Source organism: Labrus mixtus, chromosome 15, assembly GCF_963584025.1.
Source record: "Labrus mixtus chromosome 15, fLabMix1.1, whole genome shotgun sequence".
NCBI lineage: Eukaryota > Metazoa > Chordata > Actinopteri > Labriformes > Labridae > Labrus > Labrus mixtus.
The window spans coordinates 23,454,553-23,468,228 of record NC_083626.1 but is presented as its reverse complement, the minus strand read 5'-3'; the positions used below and the strand labels follow the sequence as shown (position 1 = coordinate 23,468,228).

The following is a 13,676-nucleotide window of genomic DNA, read 5'->3' as shown; positions in this document are numbered from 1 at the left end:
TTGGTAAGGAACCGGATGGTGCCCGGTTCAAGGTCCCGGTGTGGATGTGGATCTGGCTGGAGATTAGTCTTGTGGCTGGAGATAGTGGCATTTCACTTCCTGAGCATTGCCAACATGCCATTGAGCAAGGCCCCAACCCCCCTCCCCCCTCCCCCCCCCAACCAGCTCAGGAGCACTCGCTGCTCGCCCCTCACTCTGACATCTCTCCATTAGCGCATGTCCATAGGATCCTGTTTGTGTATTTCAGCCTATGTGTGTATGTTTAAAGGATTAATGAAGTATATCTTAAAAAGTACATTGGTTTAAAAATGGCATTAATACCTTCGTAGATTTTAATACCCTAAATTAAAAAAAAATTCAGTGGTAAGTTTACTTTTAACCACTGAAACAAATTGGTGTTTTTTTTTAACTCTATATTAAAAACATATCTAATAATACATTTGTTACATTTTCCCCTCAGAAAATCATTCAAACCACCTCTCATCACACATGAGCCCACACTGATTTAAATGCTGTTAACTTTAAATCACACTTCGCCCTCCGTGCAGACAGGAAGAGCTCAGTTGTTACTCATGAACTTTGGTATGGCAGGACTTTATGAAGAGGAAGATGAAGAACGAGTCTTTCGAGGTGCAGAAGTTTCCCTTCTGAAAGCTCAGCCCTTTGCTCTATTCCTCAAACTGTGGTCTGAAACTTTCCTAGATTACCAGGCACTCTGACATACTCTTCACTTCATCTTACATCCTGTTTTATTTCGACAACAGGGCCTGGAAAACAGTGAATTTTACAGAAATGAAAACTTGTCCTATGTAAGGCGAGGGAGGGCTACTTAGCTTCAAATGTGTGATTGACCAAATCAGGACGTAAACTGAAAGATGGTTAATCCAACGTGTGTAAAAATATGTAACACATGAAGCTTCTGTTCAATCATTTATTTAGGCTTGTGTGAGATGTCACACACAGTTATACAGTTAAAATGGACGATACATGTTTTAAAGTCCAGTCTAACCCAAATCAATATATTGTATGTATAATGAGATGATAGGAATTAATTTAGACTCATTAAAAGAAAGAAAACAGCTGTGTGAAGATTGTTCTCCTCTGATCTTGTGATTGCATTTCAAACCGCCTCAAGGGGGAGTTTTAAAAATGAGGGGGGGGAGAAAGAGTTCTATTGGCAAGTTGCTGTAAATTACTAAAGTACAGTACAGTAAGTGCACCGTAAATAACCAACTGTACGCTCATTAAATCCCAGATACCAAACATAAAAGAGTTACTCATGTGTGTGCTTTGAAATGTAGTGATTACTCAACAGGAAGCAGGGTGTGTTGATGCTGGTGGCATTAGTGAAAACATTCAGTACCCACACCAACTCAAAGATGTGACAATCCTCACGTTTACAACATCTAACCTTTCACCTCAGTCACACCCAACACCCAAGTTATTCCAAAACAAAGAAAATGATTGTCTAGCCTGTGTGTATTTTGGTCACAGATGCAGCGCTGCATCAGAAAATAAAGCTCACAATCACGCAACTGTTTTTCCACAGTTGCTGTGAAGAAAACATAAACAATAACCCAAAAGAACACAGTGGTGATATACTGCGGTTAGGGAGGCAGGTCGAGCTTTGTTTACATGTATGTCCTAGACCACGTCATGACTCTGTGATGTCAAGAGGAAGGATGCGGGTCCTTCAAGCGCACTAAGAGGGGAAGCACCAGCTCCAAATCTCGAAGCATTTATACGCTATGACCTATATGCATGTAATAAGCCTATGACAGTGGAGTGACAGAGATGTCTGTGACGGTTGGTGCTCCGCTGTAGCAGCAGGGGGGGGGGGGGGGGACGGTGGGGGGACGGAACAGGAAGAGGAACTGCTCACGGGTAAAGCAAAGACATCAGACTGTGACTGACACTCTGCAGTTTAATGAAAACAACAACAACAGCATTAAATACGTTACTGGTATATTCTAGAGCAAGAACACTTACCAGAGTTTATGTAATGGGTAACACATGGGCCGATGACAGGGATGAAGAAGTATTCCAATTCTATGTTGAAAACACCAAAAACCACTATGTTAATAAAAAAAATCAGCTTTCACAGTCTTACATCATTTCAGAAGGAACATCAGCAAAATATATCTAAATTAAAGTGAAAGAACTCGATTTGATGAGAGAATCGCCTTCTTCCACTGACAGAAGCAAATATTACATTTGTATTTTTGGAGAGACAGGACAGTAGATAGAGTCAAGGGACAGAGAGATAGTGGGGAATGACATGCGGGAAAGGAGCCACAGGCCGGATTTGAACCCGGGCCGCCCGCTTTGAGCACCACAGCCTCTGTACATGGGTCGAAAAAACTAACCGCTAAGCCCCTGGCGCCCCTAAAGTATAAGATTGTTAATCATGGTGCGAGTATAGATGTATTACTGTAGTAATACTTACTGTACTTCCCTTCGGGCCCTCCAAAAGGGTCTCATGATACATATTTATATTATCATTATTATTATTTAATCTATCCTTTAATTGAAAATGTTGTTGTTGTTTTTGTTGTTAGGCCTTGAGCAGCTATTTATATCAAACCATCTGAAAGGATTCAAGGGTAAATCTCTTTTTCATGGAGCTTCCAAAAGCTCAAAACTGCTTTTTATGAAGAGGCCAAAACTCCAAAACGGTTGTGAATCTCAAGAGAATAGTTCAACGTTTGGGAAATGTTCTTTAAACTAGTGTTCACACATACCCAAAACTTCACTAAATGTTTCAGCACGAGCTGCATGTGTGCATGTTTTTTCAAGTCAAAGGTGAAAAATTCTGCAGCTTGTCGTTGACACATTGCAACCTGAACATTTCGGAAGTGTTGTCGCAAAACGACGCAAGACTGAGCGAGACCCAGACGCTGGACAGTTTTAAATGCTGGACATGCTTTGAAGCTATTGGCGAGAATCTTTTGCACACTGTGGCACAACCAAACTGCAGAGCTGCCAAAGATACTGATTCTTTCATATTTCGCCTTCATTTTTAGGTTCAGAGCTGCGTACTAGTAGGTGGATAGTAAGCTGTAGTTTAGTATTTTCTATAAAGTTCTGTTTTTTTTTTTAAATCTCTATCTCTCTATATGAAAAAGGCAAACAGGCATATTTCTTAAGTATATATTAAATATACAAAATATTACAAAAGATTTATTCAAGGGAGTTCAAGTACAATATCTTCCTTTGACATGAATTGGAGTAGAAGTACATCGTAGAATAAAACCGGAGTACCTTTACTGTGCACTAGCTTGAGAAGATGTAATGGTTTTTTCCCACCTCTGCCTGATACTGAAAGCTGTGTAACTCAGCCCCCAGCTTTTCAAAGTTATGAAATGATAAGGACAAGAAGAAACATGGTACTGTACACCTGACAGTTTACTCCCACTTCCTGGTTTAACGCTGGCATTGTACAGCATTGTGTATTGTGTGTGTGTGTGTGTGTGTGTGTGTGTGAGACGTGACTCAGCCTTTGCAGAGTCACACTTGGAAACATCTGACTCCACGAGTATTTAGGAATTTCCTGATCCTTGTTCAGCTCTGATGATTTGATGATCTGCAGCATACAAAGGAGTCACAGCTCGCCCCTCCCACCCTCACAGCTGGCCAGCTATTGGGAAGTTCCAGGTTAATAACTAAACTCAGGCCACATGCTGGAAGAGTCAGGGGGGACAGGGCAGATATCCTTTTTGGTCGATTGTGAATGTGGAGTCAGCATTTTGCACCTTTTGGCTGAGTAAGAGCTCCAGTAGAATGACACACAGTAAACTTCTGACGTTGGTTCGTATTGTTTTTTTTTTTCACAAAATGTCCATTTCTCACCTAAACCCAAAAAATGTCCAGCTTGTAATCCTAGTAGACGTCATACTTAGATGACAGCTAACTTTATTGATAATAAGCAAAGTCATAAAATGTGAAAAATCCTCCATCATAAACTGCATGAGTCATGATCAGACGGTCTTAAGTAACAATAGAATCAACTGTGGCTTTAAGACGACTTCCGCTCCCTGGTCACACCTTGATTGTAGTTTTCCTAATGCAGTACAGAGCAGCGTGTACCATCTTGCTTGTCTGCCCGTTTGACGTCAGCACAGCGTTTGCAGGGAGTGCTATTACTCACTCTGTTAGTTAGTTGCATTCCTGTACGTGCTAGTGTCGACCTCCTATTTCCCAAACAGGAAGTCCCAGCCAAAGACTGTTGCCAAATCATCTGTACTACACCAGTGTGGTGGAATTTACACAAGCAACCCATGTGTCTCAAGACATGTTCCCTTCCTCCCTTCAGTGTTCATCTGCTATCACTGTTTTGGTCGTTACACAAACACCTAAAGCTGTAGAAATGAATAGTTTGAATATTTACTTTAAAGTGGACCGGGTCTCGTTGTGGAGGGTGATTACTGTCATTAATGAGAAGATCACTATCGCTTAGCTTCAAATAATTAGTGTGTTCATGAATTAAGAGCTTTATTTGTGGCTTGCAGAAACATGCATTGAACCTGGTTTTGCTCATCAATTATCTCTGTGAGTGATAATTGATGAGCAAAACCAGGTTCAATAAAGAAAACAGGAAAGAGTGGGCTGCAAGAAAAGCCAAGGCGTCATATTTACTGAGAGAAGCAACCAGGGAGCTTGAAGTTTCACGGTCCTACAGTGCCCCCTTGTGGTGTCTTGATCACACTAAACTCAGCTCTTTAAAGGCAGAGAAGCCAACAGGACTAACTCAGGGAACCCTCACCACAGTCAAGAACATAGTTAAATGTCTTATTTATTCAGGGCATTTGTCGTAAAATCATGAATTATCGACCACACTGGGTCTTATTTAGGATGGAAGTGCGACTGCATTTTAACTACACACCTTTTATAGTTAACTTTTTGTCTTCAAGAGCACCCTGGAGTTCACAACCCCGCCACCGAGAGCACCCAGTTTCCTCTGAAAACTCGGCTGCTCTAAAAGCCGAGTGCTGCTCATGTCGAGTACATTTTCTGAAACATAATAAAAGGAAAATGTGAGGTGCATAAGACACAGACTGAAAGGTCTCCGGACATCTTTAAAGATATTGAAGCATTTAACGACAGGTTTGTAACTTGTTCGTGTCAGAGCAATGACTGAGAATGGTTAAGTCAAAACAAAAACAATATATCAACAGTTCATCGTTTATTTAAAAAGGAAAACAACAAATGTAAATTAAAAAAATACATGTCTTTGAGCTCAGCATAAGTATAGAAAAAAAAACAGGAAAACCCGGTGCGATGGCTGCACAGGTGCTGAGATTTAATCCCTTGCTAAAACTGAATTAAACTCTTTTTTTTTTTTTTTTTTTTAAGAAAAAACTCAGCACACTGAAACCTGATTTTGAAAAAAATATATATTTATATCTAATAAGAGTGTGTCCCTGTAGAGGACATGAATACATTCTAAAGAAAGGTACAGCTGTCAGACTCCCCACGGAGCTACACAGGTAAACTGAATGCTAGCATCTCAGCTAATCTCTTTTAAGGACAAACCTGTTGATTCACGAATGCAGCATGCTAAAAAAAAAAAAAAAAAAAATCATAGAAAACAATATTGCGAGCTCAGGGCCGCATGATTCAACAGATCATCACTACAGTGTTTCATTTTCATCCCTGTGCTGGTGTTTGATTTTTTGGTTCATTTAAAATCCCTGTTCAAACTCGGTTTGATTAAGTAAAGGGTGACACATTGTTTGTATTGCTGGCGAAAAAAAGCGTTGGGTGTTATTTCGAGAAATGGTGCTACCTTTTTTCTGTCCCGTTAAGCTTGCGCTCCTGAACTGAACACACATTACATCACAACGTGAATCAGATGTATTGAAGTTCTGTTCCACATTTTGTTTTGGCCTTCACACAGGTTTGTCCACTGTCACGCTAAAGAACAGTACCGGAGGAAACCAGGTGTTACAATGTTTTCAAAAATCTGCTGATCCCTCCCACGACAATCGTAAATGCCAGGCGAACACACCACCCTCTCTCTGCACCAGCCACCAGGGAGCTTCAACACAGAGGGAATCAGGTATCCCAGTCTTCATCTCGTGTTCCACATACTGTTATTGTTTTAAGTCCCAAGCAACACACACACACACACACACACACACACACACACACACACACACACACACACACACACACACACACACACACACACACACACACACACACACACACACACACACACACACACACACACACACACACACACACACACACACACACACACACACACACACACACACACACACACACACACACACACACACACACACACACACACACACACACACACACACACACACACACACACACACACACACACACACACACACACACACACACACACACACACAGCTCCGTGCTCCACCTCCGTGCTCCTCCTTTAATTCATCGCTCTTCTAAGGTTTCATATCGATGAATTAAAAAAAGAAAAACTAACTATATCTCTCTTACTGGCATGTTTTCATTCAGGCTGGTTAAAAATCTGGCTCCGTGATTTCTGATTTGTGTCATCAAAAGAAAGTGAAATCCAAACGGTCGCCTCATTAAAGGCTGAAATGGAAGAACGCATTTGGTATATGAGTGAGGAGACACGTGTAAAAAGGGCTGACAGGCCATTCATCCTGATTCACAGAGCACAGGAGCTAAAACAAAGCTATTTTTCCTCTCTTCCTATCTCTTGAGTCTATTTTTTTTTTTTTAGTCAGCACACGTATTTGGGATGTGACACCTGAAAAAAAACCAAGGCCCTGAGCATCCAAGATGACTTATTGATAAAAAGTTTTAGTTGGTAATTGGCAGCCTTCGGTCTCCAACTAGCCGACCCCTCACACTGCATTTTGTAAAATAAACAAGTGAAGCTGAAAAGTCCAAATAACCCGCCCACTGTACAGTCAAAGCAGGCTGATTGGTCAATCTAGTCCACTTTGCGACGTCAGTGGAGAGACAGTGAGGAACCAAAACGAGGCAGAGGGAGAGAGACATCAGTGGAAATAGGCTCGATAGCAGACGTAAGCACTGAGAGCCAGTGCTGTGCACAGGCACACGTTGGTGAGTAGCGGGGACCAGGTCTCCGGCACAGGAGAGCTTTCCTTTGGCTGCTCGGCTGACTCGGGCAACTCCTGATCCTCGGACTCGAGCTGCTGCTGGGATTTGGTTGGAGCTCTCCAGATTTGCTCATGGATTTCCACGTGACCATCGAGCTGGTCCGCGGTGTCAGGAGGAGGCTGAGGGGCAGCGACGTTCCTCTTTCTCAGTTCTGGCTCTTCTGGCTCTTGTGAGGACCTGGTAGGGACAGAGTAGAGTATAGCTTTTAAGACATCCTGGAGCTTTTTGGTTTGGTTTTATTTTTGATTTCAAAAGGTACAGACACATTTTTTAAAACTTTTTCAGAATTGTCTGATCTCCCGTTGTTATAATGGGTTTTCTAATTCAGCAAAATTCAAATCAGTTAAACCACAAGAACCAGTTGTCAATGAGTGTTGAAGTCCAGGAACTGCCAGGTGCAATGACTAAATAGCTAGAAGCTGAAAAAACGATCTCCTCCAGTACATTGTATTTTCAGCACCTGGCAGGTGATCGAGTGACGCCGATAAGACGTTATGACTTAACACTCAAAAAGTGCAGCCTAATCCTGGTCTCTCTTTTTTTTTTTTTTTAACCTAACGATTTTTATTATACACTGACAAAAAAAATCATTAGACGATTACCCCAGAATACGGATTTCCATCTGTTGGATGAGCTCGTCATTTTCAGGGAAAAAGGACGGCTCAACTTTGCCATTATGAGGGTCTCTGGGAGGAGGAGGAGGAGGAGGAGGGGTGAACTCTGGAGGATCATCTTCCTCGTTTGACAGCTCTTTCCATGACTCCTTCAGGAAAAAAAGAAATCCCTTTGAGTATTTGAAAACACCCTTTATATTATGATGTTATGTTTGAACAGTTTTCATGTACGGCAAATATTTAATCGCAGAGTTTAAATGTGTAAAGACTGACCACCGGGTGAAGAGTAGCACCACAGAGACGACTTACCTGCAGAGATGTATCTCCTTTGATGTATTTGGCACCTTCAATGACAGCGAGGTAGGAGAAGCGAAGTTGATCTGCCGTCTGGATCAAACCCATTCGATGGCGTCTCATCTCCAGCAGCACATCGCGAATACGCACTGAAGACGGGTCCTTACGCATGGACATCTACATACAACAGCAAAAACACGCACACTTCAGCTTCGACAGCTCTACTCTTCACTCTCTCCATTCATTGTGACATCATTGCGTACAGACCAATAAGAGGCAGGTGTCCACCAGACAGAAGGTCCCAGAGCGTCCGATGCCGGCACTGCAGTGCACCACCACCGCTCCCTGATCCGAGTTTAAACAACCCGACTCTCGCACCTTGAACAGAAAGTTAAGGAAGGAGGCGGGGGACTCTGGCACCCCGAAGTCAGGCCAGGTGGTGTAGTGGAAATGTAAAATCTCACGAGTCTCTCGAGTCTGTGGAAGGAAATGAAAGGACCTCGTATCTTAAAAAAAGACATTGACTTTTTACGCACAGAAATGAGCTGTAAAAGATGAAAAGACTTACAGACAGATTTTCCAACTCCAGCTGACGGACTGTGTAGTAAGATTTGATGTCCTCTGAGACAAGAGTGAGCCTGAAATTGGTATCTTCAAAGATAGCATCTCCCTCCTCTCTGTGTGGCCAATATTGGGCACATTTAATCTTCCACAAAATGAAGAGAGAACAGCAAGAGAGAGCAGTGTTTTTATAGGGGCAGACAACACCACAGTACCCGCATGGTAACACATTAAGAAGGCACACTGTACGGGGAGAGAAAACTACTGCTTACAGATCCTTTCTCTATGACTCTGTTCAGCATCACTACACCACGGGTCCTCTGCTCCCACACCATCTCCCAGAAGTGGCCACATGTATTTGGAAGGGGTCCCTGAAACAGAATGAACAGTGGAGTTTATTTTTAGTGCGACTAAATTTAAACGGAGCATCTATTTAAAGATCTCCATAAAAGGCATCTGATCTGCTATCTTTAAAGAAAGAGAGGCTTCAGCAGGGACAGTTGATTTGAATGTCTACCTCTTTGTCAAAATGCTAGCTTTTGTTTGATTTACTTGTTCTCTTCCTTTCACTGTCTAGCCACCACAATCTAGATGAGAGACGAGAATAGCCGATGGAAATATTGATACACTCCTCTGAGATACTCCCTAGCTTTATGAGTAGGAGTTAGTGACATACTTTTGAGCCACTCGATGCACAGAAGCTGCACTTAGTGGAACATTGCAGGTAACATTAAATGCATGATATTGAACGCATGTTTTCTTCTCTGCTAGATGCAGAAGACGCACATGAACCAAAGTTGAAACAGCTGTCTCTGCACGTTTACAATAAAAAGAGGATTCATAACATTACTTTGTGTAGCTGTGAGCAGATAACGGGGCTTATTAATGTACTCGTCAGCAATTTCAACTTTCATAAGTACAACTTTACAACTGCAATTCCACAACATTGCAACAGCACAGTTCTGCCGTCTTTACATCTTTGTACTTTAGTACTAACACAACGAGGTTCCAGTGTGTGGGTTATGCCATTGTGGAAGTGCAACTGGCACAAAGTGTAAACACATGGCAGGAGCTTCACACACACACAGACGTGCTCATGTACACATAGAGCTGTTCCGCCCATCTTCCCCCTATTAAGCCTTTGTTACCTACCTCTGATGGCGGATCAGGGGTGGAACAACTTCGCCCCCAGAATTTCGCCTCCACGTGTTACACAAGCACTTTTCATATTACCAGTTAAAGGCTGCTGAAACATCTGGCCTTCAATGTGAATGTGACAGAGGCGTGATGTTGGGACCAAGTCGTTCCACCTTTGAGCAGGCATCGGAGGTCTGGGTGTATGTGTATGTGTATGTGTATGTGTAGACCCGGCTGTTTGTTAACACTGTGTTTCTGCAACGCTGTGATGCAATAAGAAACCACAGTCTGGAACTCCTGCTGTTGAGGAATCGGTATGAAAGTACAAAGATGTAATGCCAGCAGGGCGGCATTATTATCATTGGCTAACACTAAAGCATCATATATCATTGGCCATCCATTTAATGTTTACTCACATTTAAGATGTATAAGGCACACCTAGCTAAAATAAATGCAGTCTAATAAAAACAGTCCTGCAATAAGTCATAATACAGTAAATATTAGATGTTCAGTTTTTGTTTAAATAGTTTTAGAGGTTGTTGATTTAACTTAAGGATCCTTCTGAGCATGTTGTTTGTAGTGCTGCTGAATTGTATTCTGTTAAAATTGTCCAAGTGTTTGATGATTTCTTCTCTACCTATGGCTTCGAAATCTTCCCATGTAGGATTTTCAAAAAGGCAAACGCCACCCACTACCCCACACGGTAACAACTATTCAACCCAACATCAAAGACATTAGCAGGTATGTTGATTTTTTTCGACTGCATCATTCTTAGAGGAGAGCACTGAAACATGTCCACGCTTACCTGAGTGAGAATATAGTGCCTCTGCGCCTCCTCTACTGCGATCAGGCTGGCGTTAATGTAGTTGTTGGTACCCAGCTGCAGACATATTCTGCTGTGGTCGACTGAGGAGAAGGAGAAGGAGAAGGAGAACAAAAAAAAAAGTTTGTGTTTTTAATCTGCACTCAGGGGACTATAGATACTACACTTCTGTTTAGATCAAATGTCACGTCAGTGTTTGAGGAGAACACAGCTGTTTCCTTTGACTCTAATGCAGAGAAGAGAAACAACCTTTAACCCTAAACAGGATGAATCCGTTCCAGGTTGCTGATTTTCACATCGCGTTAAAAGTGGCAGAAGCACGCTTGACGACACTTACAGTAACTATTTGCAAACCTGCCTGACTCCGTACATTTTGCATATATTTTTATTGTGATGGAGAGGAAACCAAATCACAAGCTGTTGGATTGTTACTTCATGGGGAAATGTCTAACATATAAAAAGGTTCAGTTAGGAGTAGAGAATCTGACGCAAGCTGCACTTATTAACCTCCACAGAGGTATCAAAGGTCTGATGTAAAGGTAGATCATGTGGGACTTTTTATACTTGCCAGCTTGACTGTATTCTGGTCTCTCTTGTTTTCATTGCAATGCTCTCAGTGTCTCTTTGTGACAGAAATATTCATGCAAATAGCGTTTCAAGTAACCCTGACACATTTGCATTCATGTTGTCATTATGTTGATAGTTGTCATTGTTGATTCATGTTCAAAGTCTCTTTAAAAAAACACTTATTAACACTCACTATTAACAAGAATACAAAAGATACTTATAGTTCATCAAAAGTCTACATAAAACCTATAGTCTATAAATCGGGTTTTAGAAAATGCTGCCAGGATTAATCTGCATGAAATGTGCGTATAGTGCGTCTGCCTTTGACAAAAAAAGTGATGTTTTTGAAGTCTTAAGATAGTTCAGATTGATGCAATTCTCTGCCTATAGTGCAACACTGACATGGCATTGCTTCAGATAAATATTAGCGTTGTTGCATCAGAGGTCAAAGAGTATATATTTGTAGAACATAATCACTTGTGGGGCGACCCGACTTAGGTTCATCACTGATGCAACTCCAAAGAAAAAAAGTCACAGCTGGTGCAAAATGTGCAAATCACAAAATAGGTGACTATTCATTTAAAGGATCGTTTCACCACTTTGACACGTACTCTGTCTGGTGTACACTCAGACAAAGAAAAGGGGCAACTTACATGGGCTGACATCTCTGTAACGATTTCGGTTCTTGTTCTCGGGTAATTTAGCAACCTTGCAAGGGAGTTCACATGACTGCTGACGAATATCCTGTGGAGAAAAATAACAAAATATAAATGAAAATCATTACATTAACATGGCATTGAAGGTCTGATGGAACATGAATGATGCAGGTCCTGTTTTCACAGCTATAAGGAGTCTAAGTGTGTGTACAGGGTCTTAGTCATTGGAGTTGTATCTTTATATTTCTCATAAATGATGTTGAAAAACTGCATGACTCGCTCTAAACAGAGATACTGGCCTCATTAAATGTCTCAACCTTTTCAGGGTTCATGTGAAGGAGTGGTGTAAGACAGAATAAACAGTAAGGAATATGATGATATCAGCTGATTCATTCTGAGCTGTTATTAATGAACACAGCAAAGAGTGAGCATCAACTTCACTTCTAACAGGTAGGGTATTTATAACAAGACACCAAATTAATCATTTATCTCCTGCAGATATAAGTTAAGTGATGGGATGCGCTGCTGGAATCAAACCCAGTCAGACATCAAACAACGGATTTGGTTAGACAGCAAGCGGAACAGAGACTGCACAAGGCTCAAACTATAAAGGGTGGCTGCAGCTCACGGTGCCTTGCTTATCGTTTGACGTAAGAATGACAGCCTTATCAACACAGTCCCATTTCCATCTTGATTTTTCCAGGAGACTCTACCTGATAAACGACGCTCCAACTCCCGTTTTCATCGATTTCCCGAAACTCGGCTTCCATTGCAGACAGTCCAGCTGCCACTCCTTCGCCTTCTTCTTCTTCTTCCGTTCACTCTGATGTTGATAACCAAAGCCCCCCCCCCACCCCCCCACCCCCCTAGCAATCAAACAACTTGTACACAACAGCAGTGCCCTGACAACTGTCCCTCCGCTGTTTCTGTTATTCGCAGTAGGGCAGCATAGATTTCAGACCGTGATGCCTCTCTCTCGGCTCGGCCTGGTGTTAGCGGAAACACGCCGCTGGCTCCTCCTACACGGTGAAGCTGTCGTACTCCGGTGGCTTAAAAAAAAAAAAAAAAAAAAAAAAAAAAAAAAAAAGAGTAGAAACTGTTTCTTTAAGGAGATAATATTCCACTCTTGGTATCGAGGCGTAGCGGGAATTTGAGCGGTATTTGTTACACCCGGGTTTGTATTTGTTGCTAGAAGATATTTACTTTACCATTCTTACGGCAGCTGTAAAGACAGACCTGCGAGAGCGCGCGGAAGGCATTTTGATTCTGGAACGCTGCGCGCATGCCCGCCGGCTCCGGGAGCGCGCACGTACTACGTAAGAACGCACACTTTTAAACCCGCTTTTCATTGTCATTTTTAATATTATCTATATTAAAGGTTTTTTTTGGAATAAACATTTAACTAACTCTAACATCTCCAAGAATGTGTTACTCTCGCTATCAAAGAAAAATATATATATTTAAAAGGCTTCCAAGGGTAAACACGGTTCAACTATATATAAATATATATATACATATAACTTTTTTATAATATTTTTTTATTTATCTATCATACTATGCACTGGCAGAGCTAGTATTTTGTACTGTTATCTATGAGTAACAGCTACTTATGCACATGGACCATCCATACCACTTTTTTATCCTGGCTATGTATTGTGGGCTCATGTTTTTTTGTATGGGTGGGATATGTATGTATATATGTGTTGTGTTGTGTGTTTGTATGTATATATGTGTTGTGTTGTGTGTTTGTGTGTATATATGTGTTGTGTTGTGTGTTTGTATGTATATATGTGTTGTGTTGTGTGTTTGTATGTATATATGTGTTGTGTTGTGTGTTTGTATGTATGCTGGCTGCTGGAACACCTAAATTTCCCTGCTGGG

The 13,676-nt window shown here is 41.6% G+C and overlaps 1 protein-coding gene across 1 annotated transcript; it reads right to left on the bottom strand.

The window, feature by feature from the left end:
• Positions 1-5,169: 5,169 nt before the first annotated feature.
• ptpn1 (protein tyrosine phosphatase non-receptor type 1) lies at positions 5,170-13,059 on the bottom strand. The gene is made up of 9 exons (XM_061057847.1): positions 12,509-13,059; positions 11,793-11,883; positions 10,555-10,655; positions 8,885-8,983; positions 8,620-8,757; positions 8,319-8,528; positions 8,067-8,228; positions 7,746-7,906; positions 5,170-7,320 (listed from the first exon to the last, which is right to left on the bottom strand). The coding sequence occupies exons 1-9, from the start codon at positions 12,563-12,565 to the stop codon at positions 7,020-7,022; spliced, it is 1,320 nt and encodes a 439-aa protein (XP_060913830.1). The 5' UTR covers positions 12,566-13,059; the 3' UTR covers positions 5,170-7,019.
• Positions 13,060-13,676: the final 617 nt, after the last annotated feature.